Source organism: Lytechinus variegatus, chromosome 1, assembly GCF_018143015.1.
Source record: "Lytechinus variegatus isolate NC3 chromosome 1, Lvar_3.0, whole genome shotgun sequence".
Classification (NCBI taxonomy): Eukaryota; Metazoa; Echinodermata; class Echinoidea; order Temnopleuroida; family Toxopneustidae; genus Lytechinus; species Lytechinus variegatus.
The window spans coordinates 82164495-82181561 of NC_054740.1; the positions used below are offsets into that span (position 1 = coordinate 82164495).

Consider the following 17067-nt stretch of genomic DNA (forward strand, 5'->3'; position numbering starts at 1 on the left):
TTTCTCAAATCGGTAATTTTGGCACTTATGGCCGCCCATATGTATGGTCATACAAAAGCAAAAAGTAAATTGTTCCTCTTCTGATTAACAAGATGCATTATGTATCATCTTGTATAGGCCTATCAGAGTGGTAACAAGGTATTAAATTCATCCCTTCCCCTACCGAAATCATAATCAAGGCCGATTGCATGTAGATGTAAATTTTGTAAGATTTACATTTTACTTTTTTTTAGAACTGCGTACAAAATTATATTTTTCACTTTAGTGAGATGTCCTCAACCCCCTCCAAGAAGTTACACAGCACTTTACCCGAGTGGGCAGGTGGAGTTCAGGCATGAAGATATCATCGTTTTGGAGTGTAATGGTGGAGCCAAAATTTCAAAATGTGTCAACGGTTTATGGACACCTGAACTTGGTTTCTGCTCTCGTAAGCTCACTGTTTGTATGATAATCTTTCAGTAGCCATGTAGGGACGACGCTATTAGGGTTTTTAGATAGGGAGGGGTGAAGATGCAAAATGGGATGGTAGGAGAAGAGTATTAAATAAAAGCCACCTACACATCCAAGTCCATGATTTTCACGCTACAGTTCTTCTTATGTCGTGTGCTTCGTTTTTTCGCTTTACCGTCATATTTTTATTTTCCTCTATTTCATATATAATTCAAAAATAACTTTATGATTACGCGTCCACGGCCCATACGCTTAAACTTAGAGGGAAAATAGATATATATGCTTTTTAAACTATAGTGCAAATAATGAAGCGAAGGGACGAGCTGATTAAGAGGTTTCCCCTTTCGACTTAAATTTATAGCGATCCGGTGCTCATGCTAGATTACTGTAACGAAAAAAACAATGAATAGTAGGTTTATGCCAATGATTCTCATTAGTTATGTTTTAAGGAATTACCAATGTTTAAGGAACCGGTCAACTTTATCAATAAAGGATCAGCGTGACTGTGTTTGATTTAGTTTGTTTTGGGTCATTAGAATTCTGATTAAGGTTCTGATCTACCACACGTATGATATGAATTTACAGAATATCAATGATTTAATAGAATGAAATAATTTTATTAAAACAGAGACTGATGTTGATGACATTACAACGATGATACCAGCAACCAGGGCAATTAATCGACGAATCGCAATTCTCTTACAGGTTCGTAAATATTTTATGATCATAAATTCTTGCAAAATTTCATAATAGGTAGTGCCAGTGTACCAGTGGCGTAGACAGGTCCTTAGACCTGGGGGGATGATCCCTAGCTGGGTCATATATATATATATATATATATATATATAATTAATATATAAATATAAAGAATGAAGGAGATAACGTACTCGATAAAAACAAAATATCATGGGCCAAAGCAGACGAGTTAAAGATAACAAAAACACGATCTGCCTCATGGATTATCTCGTGTGTCTTTTAATCACTTTGCTTTCAGCAATAAACAGGGCATCCAGTAATAAACAAACTTCCTTGCACATTTCTCATGGCAGTAATCTTTTGTTTGATTAATGACAATGAGTAAAGATGATCATAAGAGAAATGTCATTTGTCGGATGTCTAGTTATCATCTTGGTCATGACAGTCCTGCTAAACATGATCTAGAATAACTAGTATTCCTTATTTTACTAGTATAGTAGTATACTCTTTTAAAAGTAGCGATATTGTTAATGATCAAACGAATGAATCAACAACTAAAGGAATAAACAAATAGACAGCCAAATAACTAAAAAAATATCACTTACAATTATAGTAATAGGGGTAAAATAAAAAAAGCTCAACATTATATTTCTTATCCACGTGCAGATATGCGGACACTAAAATGATAAGCACACTCTGTTTAAAATTACCATGATTACAAAGGCTTGATTGAATTAAGTATGGAAATGAAATAAACCTCACCGGGTTGTCGGAAGTAAACTGTATAGATAAAATTTTTATCGCGTAAATGCGCGAGATGATTATGTTTTTTGTCAAAGGTCCGACAATGAACACGCTGAGGGTCGAGTTAGGCTTGTTCTGTGATCTTAGACCATAAATTAATCTTATCCATGGATTGATTCAATCTGCCTTAGTGAATTAAGGCATGTCTATATATTGGATGATTCTACCTTCTTTGAAAAGCGCAAAGTACTCTGAAAAAATTAGTGAAATAGTTCACTCTTTAAGGAGTGAATATATGAAAGAGTGAATATTGAGTGAAAAAAACCTCGGATATCACTGAGGCCATCCAAAATTTACATTTTCATTCCAAAATCATTCATTTACTAATTCGCTCCTTAGAGACTGAAAATTTTCACCTTTCCTTTGCAAAGTAGGGGTTGAGGACATGGCCAGCAGGGGAAAGGGTCAGTGTATGTGTATAGGTAATTTCTTATTAATTCGTTTGAACAGTGTTAATGTGTTATGAAAGCAATTGCTCTGAAAGGGAGTGATTAAGCGACACTTTCTTAAATCTGTAATGAAATATTTTGAACTTATCTCCTTTGCAAATACATAATTATTATAAGGAAATGTACTTGGTGAAACTCTGAATAACGATCCTTAAATGTATATGACGACGCAAGACAGTTGTTATTACTTAAAACTTGCAAGTTGTAAATGCATACAAGATGATTGACTCTGAATAAAAGTCCAGTTTTGATCATGTTTGTCATTGCTGTACGTTATGATTATTACTGTTATTATTATTGATTGATTTTAACTAGCATTCATTGCTTTATTACTGTATAGTTTTGCTTCTTCCCCCACAGAAACCTGGGGGGATGATTGTACACACCATCCCCCCACCTAAAATTCTGGGGGGATGCATCCCCCCCATCCCCCCCGCTATCTACGCCCCTGCAGTGTACCACTGATATATACAATCAGAAGCAACATTTGGAGGGGACCGGGGGGGGGTAATGTCACGTTTATGAGTCTCCCTCTACGTCGTCTGGCTTTGAGGAAAGTAGCTCCCTCTCACAAGATTTCAATCTGGACTAGTGAAATAAAGGCACACGCCCCTGGCCGACAAAGATTAGCTTTTAATATGATTATATACAGTGCGTATCAAAAGAAAGTTTACCCTTTGAAAAAATCCTGTAAAATTATACATTTGTAATATCCTGAAGATTTTTCCATATTTCAAGCAAATAACGATATAAATATAAGCGCTTACAGAGAAGCAACTTTGCTTATGTATTTTGCGCTATATACAAAAACGTTTCATTATTATTCTTATTAAATGTCGAAAAACATTTCCATTTGAGTGAGCATCACTTACTTTTGAAAAGTTAGTGAAAATCATTTGCGCAGAACTTTGAAATTGTAATTAAAAAAAGTAAACCTTAATCATGAAGAAAACATGAAATTTAGCTAGTAAAATGATTTGGAGATATCTTTACCTTTTTTAATTTGTTTTCTTGCCCAAAACACTTCGAAGAGTGCCCCACCCCACTCCCCCACACACCGAGGCCATCGTGACGATATTTACTTTACACTGAGCTGAGATTTACATGAAATGGCTTAGGCTTGATTTTTATTTTGTTAATCATTGTGAAGCTTGGGAAAAGTGTGGAGAAACAAGTATTAAATGAAAAATGAAATGTTAACCCACTTTAAATGACAAAAACTTAGTGAAAAAATGCTGGAGATGTCTGATATAAACTTTTGTTCAGATTCAATTATGTCCTCAGATCCAGTTGGCATAAAAAGGGTAAAGGTTGTGCTTACTAAGTGTTAAAATTTTAATTTTGGTGGCAAAATTGTTACAAAATGCTTGAATGTATCCGTTTTATTTGAATTGACTGAAAAAAGAGCAAGGGAAAAGTATGAGAAATGTTTCGCAGGGTAAGTTTTATTTTGCCTTTAACCATTGACACAGCGTGAAAATGAGCATTTCTGCGAGCTTGACAAAAATGGACAGTGCTCACTCAAGTGTAACATTCTGTCAAAACTTTTACTTTCATTGGATAGATTAGAATCAAACCCAAGAATTTATGTGAAAAAATTACCCACATGTTGAATATCTTTCAATTCTCAGGGCTTTTTCAAAGTGTAAACATTTTTTGATACGCACTGTATAAATGCTCGTCTAATGTTTTTTTTTCCGAATTAGAGACGTGATGATAATTTCATCCTTATATGCGCTGCATGAGCAATGTTTCTTCTTCTTCCTCTTCCTCTTCTTCTTCTCCTTCTCCTTCTTCTTATTCCTATTCTACTTATAATGATGAAGATGATTATCATTATTATTAATATTGTCATTATTCTCGTCATCATTGACGTAAATCCATGACGTCATACTATTCAAGTTGGGGGTGAAACAATAGATCATCCCCCTAAACATTAGGTTCACCGTTAGTATTTACGCTAGTGATATAATATTACATAATTATTTTTCAACATGAATTACCGCAGCTCCTCCCCGATTATTTACTTTGTTGTTAAGTAACATTTTATAATCAATAAAGTCACATTGTTTATATAACTGTATAATTCCGTTATGCTTAACGGGTACATTCAAATTGAATAAAAAGTGATGGAAATGTTTGATATATCTCTTTTCAAGGAACCTGTAACGTCTTCTTCTATCGATCGTCAGCTTCCATTCCTGATCTCAGTCACAAATTCACCCGATGAAAACATTTTATCAGAAGATGTCAACAATGTGGTCTCATTCCTCGAGAAAATTACAAGTCTTAATTCAACTTCTCCAAAGGTAGTCACATATTTGATTCATTTATCTGTTTTTTGTTGTTGTTATTGATATGCGTTTCTTTTTTTATTGATATATATACTGATTTATAAAAAAAAATCTTATATTCAAATTATATTTATCTCTATCGCATCATTGTTTATTTTCACCGTTTAGTGTTAAAAACATTTGAAAACAAATCTTTGAGGTCTTATTGTGATTATTTGAAATGAAAGATTAGGTAGATAAGGTAGGCACATAAAAAAACATGAACTTAAACAAGGCCTTCTACAATATCTAAGAAAATCCAACACAATTAGTTGGGCCTCCACAGGGATGTGGCGCCTAAACTTTCAAAACAAATTGATTACATTACAGAGTTAAGGAAATAAGTCTGTTTTTTTATTTATTCATAATATCATATTGAAATTCTATACAGGTAACAAACTCGGTTCTGGAAGTTATCAGTAACATAATGAATGTCGAAGAAATTGAGTTACAGACTGCTCAAGAAGGCGACAATACTACAAATCGAGCTTTAGATATTATAACTCAACAATTGAACATCGTTGATTTATCATCTGAAAATGGAAGTTTCGTCATTTCCCACCAAAACCTTGCCGTACGGGTATGACATTTTATTTTCATTTAGTGCTGTTGATGTATAATGTTTAAATTGCTATTTGTAATCAGTTGTTATGTCTACATCGCATTCTTTATAATATTATCTCATGTCAATTATTTTTACCTTATAAATGCTTCTCAAATTCCATGTAATTTATACTGAATGTACACTCGCCTTCCACTTATTTTTCTTAATCCCCACCCCATAATAAATTTCGTATTCTGTTTTTTGTCCTCTCGCTCGAAGCCCATTGTTTAAACATTAAACAAAATGATTACGCGTAGCATACGTACTTTATAAAAAAAAATCATATTTTGGTAATATTCAAGGTTAGTACGACTACAATAACCGAAAGCGTTCAGGGGTCATCATTTGCCATCTTTAGCCTCGGTGATCAAGGTGAAGATGGTCTCTACAACCGCATTACCTATGGCTCCATCGATGAGGACTTCATAGAGAACGGGATGTTTCAGGCTTCAGTCATTCTTCCAAGTCTCGTCCATTTTGACTCTAAAGCAAGGTAAGAAAGAGCTTCATTTTAAAGAGTCATCATATCGAATAACGCCGTACAGTGCCGAAACGAGGAAAGCCAGTTGAGGGCGTGTTTTTTTATTAGTACGGTGTTACCATGATAGGTCCATGGTGTTACGAACGAATGAAGCGAACCGGTCCCCCCGAAAAAACACACTATAACTTGAGTTTTTTTATGTGTTAATTATTGCCTTAATTTGAAAGAGTTTATGCACTTTGGTAATAATAGCTCAAGTTAACGCAACTTTTACATCACGATTTTTATGAGTTTTGACCACAATACTATGGGTTTTGTTTAACTTTATTTTGTATAATATAGTTCTTCCGGCAAGGACAGTTTCAGGGTATCATTTGTAGCTTACCAGAAAACATCCCTCTTCGTATCACTCACACTCGAGACCCTGAATTCAAGAGAGACATCGTTTCGTCGGAGGCCTCTTACACCGATCATTGCCGCCACCGTTCACGGCATGGATGACGAAATCGATGATAATGACAAATATGTTACTTCAACGTTTGATGTCGGCATGGTATGATTAATTTTCCCCACCTTTCGCACAAGATCTCTAAATTTAAAATGAATGCCCCCATTATAGCTAACGATTCATGCCTAATGAAATGGAAACTTTGGGCAACTAGATTTACATTTAATATAGGGAAAATAATATTTTTTTTCTTGAATGTATACAAAAAAAAGATACATTGGTGAGATTTGAACTATTAACGTAGCAACCCAACTTCAAATTTTGTAACGATGGATTACCACAGGGGAGATGATGCGCATATTGTATCTCGAGATCAAATGAGGGCCCCTGTAGGAATATCTAAGACAAAAATATGTAAACGTGATTTACCGATTCTTTTTTTAACTTCATTTAAAAAAAAACTTGTTATCAGTATAGGGGAAGAGGTGTTCCGTGTTGGTCTTTGACAAACCTCCATGTATTTAGCGTCTGGTAAGCAATCTTTACTTATATCTGTTTCTGAATTACCTCTCCCTACAGGAGCCCAATATGATAAAGAATGTAGAATGCGTGTATTGGGACGTTGATGGTAACCATAGACGAGGTGACTGGTCTTCAAGGGGGTGCAGACGAGTGCCCGGTTCCTCCAAGACAAGACCGGTCTGCAGGTGTCGAAGACTGGCAAACTTCGCCGTTCTCTTGGTAGGATGTAATGTTAATATGTAAAATCATGAAAACCATTGGGTAATGATAGAACCTTTATCGAAATAGGGTTGGTAGTTGGGGGAGGGGCAAGAATATAGTGGCTCACTAGAAGAAGAATAACTTCGTGTAGATGAAATTGACAACTCATATGGTTCGAGTCTACGTCACACCTTTCAAATATCTTTTTTTTAAATACTTTTTAAAGACATTTTGTATTCTAACATGTTTTAAGAGAATTAAAAGATTGGAATGACCTTTGTGACGTATGACATTGAAATTGAGATGGAAAACAAAAAGAAAACTGTATGCCTGTACAATACACACCATTGCCGGAAACAAAGCACACACACAAGTGCATAAGAAAGCTCGACATTAGAGTCGTAAGGAAACAGCGAATAAAGATTTTTTTTAAAGTCTATCTTAAAATTTTCACATTTATATCTTTACCAGGACATATATGATAAAGACTTTCTACCATTAGAGTTTCGATATTTCGCTCAAGTATTGACCTATATTGGTTGTGGACTGTCAACATGCGGTCTCATTCTCACTATCATCGCTTATTCTTCCTCGTAAGTAATTAATTTGTAATCCATACTAATCCATTCTAAATTCAAATTCAATTCGGTTTTATTCAACAATGCTCATCAAAAAGTCCGAAGACTAACAATGTGAGTTTACAATATATCCTTTAATTTCCTTGTTTCCTCCTTCTCCTCTCCTTATCATCCCCTTTATTAATTTTCCGCTAAATCCGCCATGTCTTGTTCTCACTGGCGTAAATCCCGGGGGGGGGGGATGGAGGGATATATCCCCCCCCCCCAGTTTTCGAGGAGGGGGGAATGGCCTGTACAAACATCCCCCCACTTTTTACGAAAGAAATGGGGAAAAAATCACAAGATAATTGTTTTATTGATGAAAATTCTTCCTAAAATCCCGCTTAACAAATAAAACAATATTATTGAATCATAAAATGCAAATAGAGAGCCAGTTCACCATTTCCAAACGAAATACTTATTTTCTTTATTATAACATTGAAGAGAAACCCCCGTTTCTTCCAATTCATCAATGTTGGGGTCTTTGGGAAGGGATTAAGATGGAAGGTGAAACAATTTTTAATGTAATCTCTAATAAAACCATTTAACCATCATGGGGGAAAAAGATAATATATTGGAGGGGTATTTGCCATATGGACATACAGTGGGGTAACTACGGGGGGGCATGGGGCACATCCCCCCCCGAAACAAAAAAAAAAACGGGGAAAGGAGAAAAGAGGGAGAAAGGAAAAGAACGTAGTGGGAAATAAGAAAATTATTCATTATAATGTTATATTATATTTTTATTCTGTTATGTTACATTACATAAGAAACATTTTTATCATAACTTTATGAAACATAATTTGCCCAGGGCCTACGTCTTCATTGTTCTGGTGCTCGCATTGTCTGTTTAAAGAGATATATAAACCTGTTGTACTAAAACATCCCGTTTTCAAGTCAATATAAACCAAATATATTTCCTAGCACTTGAATTATCATTGTTTTATGTAGTGGCGTATGCTTCTTTTACATGAATCAAAAAGTGATTGCCCCATGTTAAGGTCTTCGTATGTATGAAACATTTCCTGTCCATGATAACGTTCGCATTAGTGGATTGGTGAGATATGTCTGCTCTTCATGAATTCCTGAAATCAGTCCTTAAAATGTCCCTTCTGATCTGAATATCAAAAATTTTCAGCTCGCGCTCGCATCATTTGGTTAATGAAATACGTATGGTCCTAGTTAATTCCTACCAAGAAACCTTAGAATGCCCCACTTCAGGTCTGAATTATCTAAATTTTCAGCTTGCGCTTCGCGCTCGCAATATTTGATTAGTGAGATGCATATGATAATCATGATTGCAATGACTACAAAAATGTTTCATGTGTTCAGATATAATTCTAATAAAATCAGCAAGCGCTTGGAACTCGCATTAGATGCTTATGGTGAGAAATGCATACTCTTAATGGATTCCTAAAATATATTCCTTAAAATCTCGCTGTTTGGGGTCAAAATATACAAAAATTTCAGCTCGCGCTTCGCGCTCGCATTGTTTAGCGAGACAGGTACCTATCATGATTACACAAATTTGATTATAATGTCCCTTTTTAGGTGTGAATATAAAAAATTTCAGCTCGCGCTTCGCGCTCGCATTATTTGATCAGTGAGATACATATCCGTTTAATGACATTGTCCTTAAAATGTCTCTATTAGGTCAGTATAACTGACAACTGAGCGCGCGAAGTGATTTAAAAATTTTGCTGGTGCCCCCACTATGCCGTGACCCACGGCACGCCACTGTGGACATATCAATGACAATACCTTGCATATCTAAAAACATGATTGCAAAAAAAGCCAAAATATTTCAGTCATCCCCCCACCCATCAACACGGATTTACGCCAGTGCTTGTTCTTATTATTTTTTTTCTTTCTTGTTTTCCCCTCTTCCCCCTCCTTTAAACATTTCAAATTTCATAATCATTTCTATCTTGACTTTTTCATCTCCCCACTCTCTACCTCCTCACTCTTTCCCTTCCTTTCTTCATCTTCCAATCCTGCTCTCACAATATCCAAAACGTTCTACTAGAGGCAAGTGCGGGATAAAATCTTTGTAACGTGTTTTGCCTCGTTTTACATAACATCCATAACACGAAAATCAAATTCATAAGTTTCAAAATACGCCTAAAATCATTTGTTGTATTCACATAATGGCCATGTTATTTATCCATCTTCTTCATCCCCAACACCCCTATCCCCTCGCCCTTGTAGAAAACTTCGCAACAAGCAACCCAATCAGATTCTCCTCTGTCTCAGCCTATCTCTCCTCGGTCTCTACATCACCTTCATGTTGGTGATTGGTCTCGGTCCTTTGATGTCCCCCATCCCGTGCGGTATCCTCGCAGCTGTTCTTCACTTCTTCGCTTTATCGTCCCTCGCATGGATGGGCATCGAAGGGGTTAATGTCTACCTCCTCTTCGTTCGCATAATCAATTCTTATATTCCAAGGTTTATCCGGAAGGCATCTTTCTTTGGATGGGGTAAGTAGAGCCTCCCAGTCACACCAGTGAAACCGACTCCAAACCGATTGATGGTGTTATAACCGGTGTACATAGAGGACCACACCAGTTATTTTACACCGGTGGTAAATTAGTGGTGTTAATTTTACACCTATAGGTTTTATTACAACACCTTTGGTTGTTACATTTACACTCTTGGTGTTATGTTCAAACGTTAGGGTGTAATTTTAACACCTCAAGGTGTGGTCCTCTATTAACACCAATTGGTGTCAGTTTTAACACCCCAGTTTTTACAGTGTATGTCATTGAAAATAGTGTAATAATTCTGATCGGTCTATAGTTGTTGGTGTGACTGAAATATTAGATTCTTACCACAAACCAATTTCAATTTCTTAATTTATTAAGAAAATCTTACTATGATCTCCATCTACCCATTGTTTGCTGTATGATACCTAGGACCATGTAAATAAAAAGACACATTGAAAAGAGTTTTATTTGGAAATCAATCAGACATCGTTACGATTATAGAGAGATATATTTTTATGTAATTACAAAACCTTTGTTTGATTAAAGGCCCGGTATAGGTGTTTTATAAAGCAGTTCGTAAAATACGAAAGACTTTACACATGGCTGCATGGTAACCCTTTCTCATGCCAAGTGATATATCCCTATGTAATTGAGTTAAGACCTCATAAGATCACGTTCCAGTTGTGTGTAAAGTTGTTCGTAACTTTACGAACAGCTTTATGAAACACCTGCCCGTTTCAAACGATATCCACAAGTTGCATTGTCCTTATATTTATCTCCCATGCAAACCAGTGCAAACAATGACTATTGTTGCTGTTGCACCAGGCGATAATGAAAATGCATTTGCCATATGTAGTGGGGTTTATTTAAATCAAAATTATAATGACGCAAATTTAATAATATCGTTTACTTCTACATTATTATTCTGCCAGGTCTTCCAGCGATCGTCGTATTGATTATTGGTTGTATATTTAGACAGAATTATGCTCGAGGAGATATGTAAGTAAAGTTTTGAATTGATTATATTGAAATTAATGATAATGAAATAATGAAAGTGATAATTACAGGCAGATTGATGACGACTAGTTTGATAATAGTAATAAATCTATAACATCAAATTATGTTGATGACCATGATGATGATAATATTTAGATAAGGAGGATGATGATGATCATGATTATTATCATCATTATTATTATTATATGATATTTACGATTATTGTAGTGGTACGATCATGAGAACAATAATTATAAGAACAATGTTTAGAATAATATCAATAGATATATGTATTCTAATAGGTCTAATGATATTGGAAATTTATCCTGATTTTATATTACATTCCCGTATAGGTGTTTAATAAAGCAATGGCCCAACATCACAGGTTTACTCATCCCTGTCGGACTCATCCTCCTCTTCAACGTCGTCATCTTCATCCTCGTCATGAAGCGCATCAGCTCGACAACGGCAGGCAAGATACAAGACAATCCCTCGACTCGTCACCGTGAGCGAATTCGACGATTACGGAATGCTTTCATCCTGTTGCTCCTCCTCGGCTTAACATGGGTGTTCGGTTTCCTTGTTAATATCAGAAATGAGGTGCTCATTGCTTTTTCTCAAACTGTTTTCGTCATCATGAACGCCTTTCAAGGATTTTTCATCTTCGTCATTTATTGCGCCAGGCTGCCACAAGCACGGATGCAACTCGCTGCATGCTGCCGTTATATCTATTGTCCCTTCGATATAGTTAAGACTTCCACCAGTGATCACAATAAGAACGCTAAGGATTCCAAAGAAATGAGTCATCATGACCAATTAAAACCATTGCCACTCAAAAGGGGTAAAGAGTCGCAAGCTGAGTCGTTCGATACTGTCTCAACGCCGTGAACAAGCCCCCCCCCCCCCGCTATCCCAATCGTTTTTCATCTGAATTGTCCAAGATTTTTGTTTCTTTGAACATGTTGAAGAGAGCTGTGCTGCCCGGTGTTGTCACTTAATCATTTATTGTCTGTTTTATGGACATAAACAGCGGATGAGCAGGGGGCAGTTGCCCCCACTTCCTTTCCAGATTTATTTTTGTTGTTCTTTTCTTCTTGCAGATCTAAAATAAAAAAATGGACGGCAATGTGCATCAATCTTTCCTATTTAACCAGGGTCCAAAGATTCCCTTGAGATAACCTAGGTTTTTAGCTCTCTCGTTTTATTTCTTTATTTTTATTTTATTTGTTTAATTTCTGCCCCACACTTTCCATAAGAAAATACTCTGCGCATGGCGTTGATTTGTTTGCTTGGTTTCAGAACATTTTATTGTGGTTAAATTATATGTAATGGAAAAAACCACCGTTAATTCTTTCGTGAACGCGGGAGAGGAGAATACAGCTTTCAAATAGGCTCCCAGAAGAAGTTGAACAGCTATTTACCAGGATATTGAAATAATGCTTTCTTATTTTGTTCATATTTTGTCTTCTCATCAAGTGAATAAATGATGAAATGTTGATAACGTGACGTGCAAATTTATTTTTGAAAAGTGATTACATTTCATAACTGTCGACGAAAAATAGTTCAGAATCTTTTATAAAGAATTATTATGATGACTCTTTATCATTCACTAACGAGAACGATTTATGGTAACAACAACATGTTCGTGTGAGTGTAAAAGTAAACACCAAACACTCAAACTACGAGTCTCCGTGATTTTTAAGACGCAAGAAATAGGGTGGATGTGAAAAGATGGATAAATACGAGAACACAAAGAAAATAACTTTTCTTTCTATTTACAGCACAACCATGACAGCGTTCACTTTGTATTTGAAAATACTATTCTATACAAAATAAATAAAGACAGTGTTTTTGTATTGACATGGAATCTAGCTTAGTCGTATTTTTTATTTCATATAATCATGACTTTAAAAAGTTTCAGCTCGCGCTGCATGTTCGCATTATTTGATGTGATTTGACCTATATCCATTTCGTGTATTCCATCAAGTTCTCAATAATCTCTATTTTTAGGTCTGGCTGTCAAAGGTATATAGCGCTGCGCGCTCGTATTTTTATTATGGAAATGTTCTAACAAACTGCTTAAAAATCCCCTTTTCATGACAATTCTTCAAAAAAAGTAAGAAAAGAAAAATATCTCGCGCTTCGCAAGAAAAACAAAAAAATTCAAAACGTGCTCAAAATGTTTAGTTTCAGATCGGAATATCAAAACTTTTCTGCTCGCTCTTCGCGCTTGCAAAATTAATTTAATAAAATAGGCCTACCCATCCTTTCGATTGAAAAACATAAAATAGACTGTCTCGTGATTTGATTGTTGAGATATGTATCGTCTTCATGGGTCACTGCCCATGTTCAGGTCAGTTTTTGAAAAATTTCAGCTCGCCCTTCGCGCTAGCGTTATGCGCATCTTCCTCATGATCACGAACAATTTTCAGGACAAACATTTCCATTTTTTTTAGCTCACGCTCGCATTACTTAGCTAGGACTACCCCCCACTACCCCTTCAAAAAAAATCAGCTTAAATTAAGTGGATAATAGGAGAAAATGTGGATAAACAGATTCCCCCCCCCCCCCCCGCCATTGGCGAAAACTATATCCGCCCCTGGGGCTGGGTAGCGGAGAGAAGGGGCGGGAAATCGAGGGCCAACAATAAGGATAAAAATCGATTGTCAAAGCTGGACGAGGATAATTATGTTGAACATATTAAAGGTTGTACTTTATACCCATCTACTGGAAAAACACAGTCTGGCGTCTGCAGTCAAATTTCCCGCATACATTCGTAATGCCGAAAACGAAATAAGGTTCGTTGTTCCGAAGGTTCGTAATTCCGAAAACGAAATGAGGTTCGTAATTCCTAAGGTTCGTAAGTCCGAAAACAAAGTGAGGTTCATAATTCCGAAGGTTCGTTAATCCGAAAACGTAATGACTAACGAACCTTATTTTGTTTTCGGACTAACGAACCTTGGAAAAACGAACCTTATTTCGTTTTCGGATTAACGAACCTTCGGAACAACGAACCTTATTTCGTTTTCGGACGAATTAACGAACCTTCGGAACATCGAACCTTATTTCATTTTCGGATTATCGAACCTTCGGAATAACGCCACAAATGTTCGGATTAACGAACCCTTTTACGTTTTCGGATTAACGAACGTCGAGGGAAAGGCAATTTACGTGTTTCGGAATTACGAACCTTCGGAATAAAGAACCTTCGGAATTACGAAGTGTAACCAAGTTTCCAGGTCTGACTTGTACTGTACGTTGTCTTCCTAGCTTGGAAAGCTTGATTGCGTTATGAAAGGAGACTAGGGGGTGTTGCAGGAAAATATTTGCAATTAGTTGCAACTATTTTGTTGCAATCTTTTAAGAAATACAATTACACTCCTTGATGATTAAAGAACCGAAAATAGACTTGTAATTGATCGACAGTTTCTTGCAACACCCCATTAACTCTATTGTACATGTATGTGATCTGTTCACCCAATCAGGAGTGGGAGGTAAGGCCTGTGGGTCATGTATGGTCATTAAGTTGGCATATTCCCTACCCAGCATACCTGGTAGGGTGAGCAAGGGTTTAAAAAAATATTTGTATATTTTGTACTATTTTCATTCTTGCATTGTACCTGCTGTCTTGTTTTCTTTTTATGAAAGTGCTGAATAAAATGATAATAATTGTATAGTATATTATATACTATAGTCACAGAGACTTTATCATGATTAAGTCAAAGAGATGTACAGTAGACCTTCAAGTCATGTAGGCATGCTCGTGGGCCAAGATAATGATTAAGATTTCATTTTAAATCAATTTATTTACCCATAGTCGAATTGGATTAGTAACATTACTTCTCTTTGCAGCATCTAAACCTATAGTGTCATGTATACTCTTCCACGATCTCTTGCTTGGTTTATTTGGTGAAGTTTGAACAAATTCACGGGAAGTAACAATAATGAGAAAACCCCCAACAAACTGATGCGGCATCTTTTCTATATAGCCCCCATATATTTGGATTTCTATAAATAAAACAGAATGAGACAAGTAAGTCGACTGCCTACCTTAGGACTGGTCTGCAACCCAATTTTGGAACAAATCGCATTTTGCTCATTTTCTGAAGATGTGAATGGAACATATCATTTTATTTGAGGTTAAAATTAATTGAAATAATAATATTTCAACCATTTTAAAAGATTGCAAGCCCCTGTTTTGGAGTAAAGACCAAATAAGTTTCAAATCGTATGAAATGAAGTATGAAATAATGAAAAAAAAATGATTTTATGTAATAGCATAAGAAAACGGAAAGTGGAGATGTGACATCATCAGCTATTCATGACGACTGTTTTCACAAAATATTTCTAAAATTTAAACTTCAATAACTCATCATTTGTTATCCGATTTTGATGAAATTTTCAGCATTTTGCTCAGTGAATTCTTAAAATGTAAATATTTTCAGCCCGGACTATCCCTTTAAGTGTCATTCAAAATTTTAAACTGAGGGCGCAAAACAGGACAGGAGATGAATATGCAAGGAAATGACATGAAGTTTAATAGAATTTGATAAAAAAGTATTGTACTTTTTTATTTAATACGACACGAATTTTATACCTTCTTCTTTTGAAATTAGAAACATGTTTGCCCAAAAATTATGGTTGTTTAGTAATGAGCTGAAAAAAGGGAGAAGTTGACTTCATGGAGGTTTTTTTATGGAGGTGACGGGGTGACGGCAGAAATTGATATAAAGATTTTACCCGCCCGGAGGCGACCGACCACAAGTTGAGTGATCAATTAAAAAAAAAGGATAACTTCTTATACTCCGGCCTTACCTTCTCTAATTCCATGCCCTAATGTATACATTTGAACTTTAACTGGCAAGAAACACATAGCTGAGATGGAAAACAGGGTTAGAGAAAGGGTGGGGGAACAATGGAGAACTTCAATATTGTCATTTAACCGCGTGCAGCGCGGAAGCAAAATTCATAGCTACCTTTCTTCCCTTTCCTTTTCTCTTTTTTCCCTTCCTTTTTTTCTTTTTGGGGACTTTTTTTTTGGGGGGGGGGGTGACCGCCCCCTTGGCTACGCGCCTGCCCCCTCCCCCCTCCCAAGGAATTTCCGTGGATGCTAGTATACATCTTTATGTGTGACGGCAAATGTCAAATGCTTCCACATGACAAATCTAGTCTCTCAATTTTTACTACAGGACACCATACCGGTAAATGATAAAAAAAATAGTCTGCTCATCCTATAGGACTGCAACTCACTATAGTAGGACGTGCAACTCACTATCTCTGAAAATATCAGAAAAATTCTATAAATTACCAATAGCGCGCTGTTAGACTAAATTGTGCATTTGGAACATCCTTCCTATGGTCAAGTGACAGGGTAAGCGAGCATTTGTGGGCTTTTTTGAGCACTTCACACTTACTTTATGTCGTAGGTCGCACCTATACGTACCGTACTAACATTCAAATTTCCCGCCCTTTTACCAAAGGCCAATCATGGCGACTGGGCCGGCGACATCCGAGCCGGACCATACAATAACGAGTACGGATGAAGAAATCTGGATGATACAAAGACCACGTCGAAAAAAAAGCACTTCGTACCAACCAGAAAAAAGAAAAAGAGAAAAGAGTGACGATATTACAATTGAAAATATCAATCAAAACGCATCGTCAGATTCTGACTCGAATACATCATATCGTACTCCAGGTTTTACTTCAACCAAAAGATTGTCTGATTTCAAGTTATTTATAGCACCTATAGATAGACAGAAGAAATTGAATTTAAGGAATATTGATCCCTTAAAAGTAAAAAAAGCGATCAGAGATGTGACTTCACAACCAGTAGAGTTTATTAAACCCATTAGCACTGGGTTGCTGGTAAAATGTATCAACCTAAAGCAGATGAAATCCATCTCACAGATTCAAAACATAGGCAATATACCAGTAAAGGTCACGGAAAGTAGGTCGGGAACTAAAGGAGTGATATATGGTG

General features: G+C 36.2%; 1 protein-coding gene across 3 annotated transcripts in view; it reads left to right on the forward strand.

The window, feature by feature from the left end:
- Positions 1-12014, forward strand: part of LOC121425081 (adhesion G protein-coupled receptor L3-like) — a 36071-nt gene extending 24057 nt beyond the window's left edge. For 2 of the 3 annotated variants that reach the window (XM_041621058.1, XM_041621049.1), the window contains 11 exons: positions 266-427; positions 1079-1155; positions 4559-4708; positions 5124-5312; positions 5639-5829; positions 6160-6370; positions 6845-7006; positions 7460-7581; positions 9814-10082; positions 11021-11087; positions 11438-12014. In XM_041621058.1, coding sequence (XP_041476992.1) covers positions 266-427; positions 1079-1155; positions 4559-4708; positions 5124-5312; positions 5639-5829; positions 6160-6370; positions 6845-7006; positions 7460-7581; positions 9814-10082; positions 11021-11087; positions 11438-11972 — 2135 coding nt within the window. In that variant the 3' untranslated portion in view covers positions 11973-12014. The remainder of the gene's footprint in view (positions 1-265; positions 428-1078; positions 1156-4558; positions 4709-5123; positions 5313-5638; positions 5830-6159; positions 6371-6844; positions 7007-7459; positions 7582-9813; positions 10083-11020; positions 11088-11437) is intronic. The other variant, XM_041621066.1, reaches the window with a different exon arrangement.
- Positions 12015-17067: the final 5053 nt, after the last annotated feature.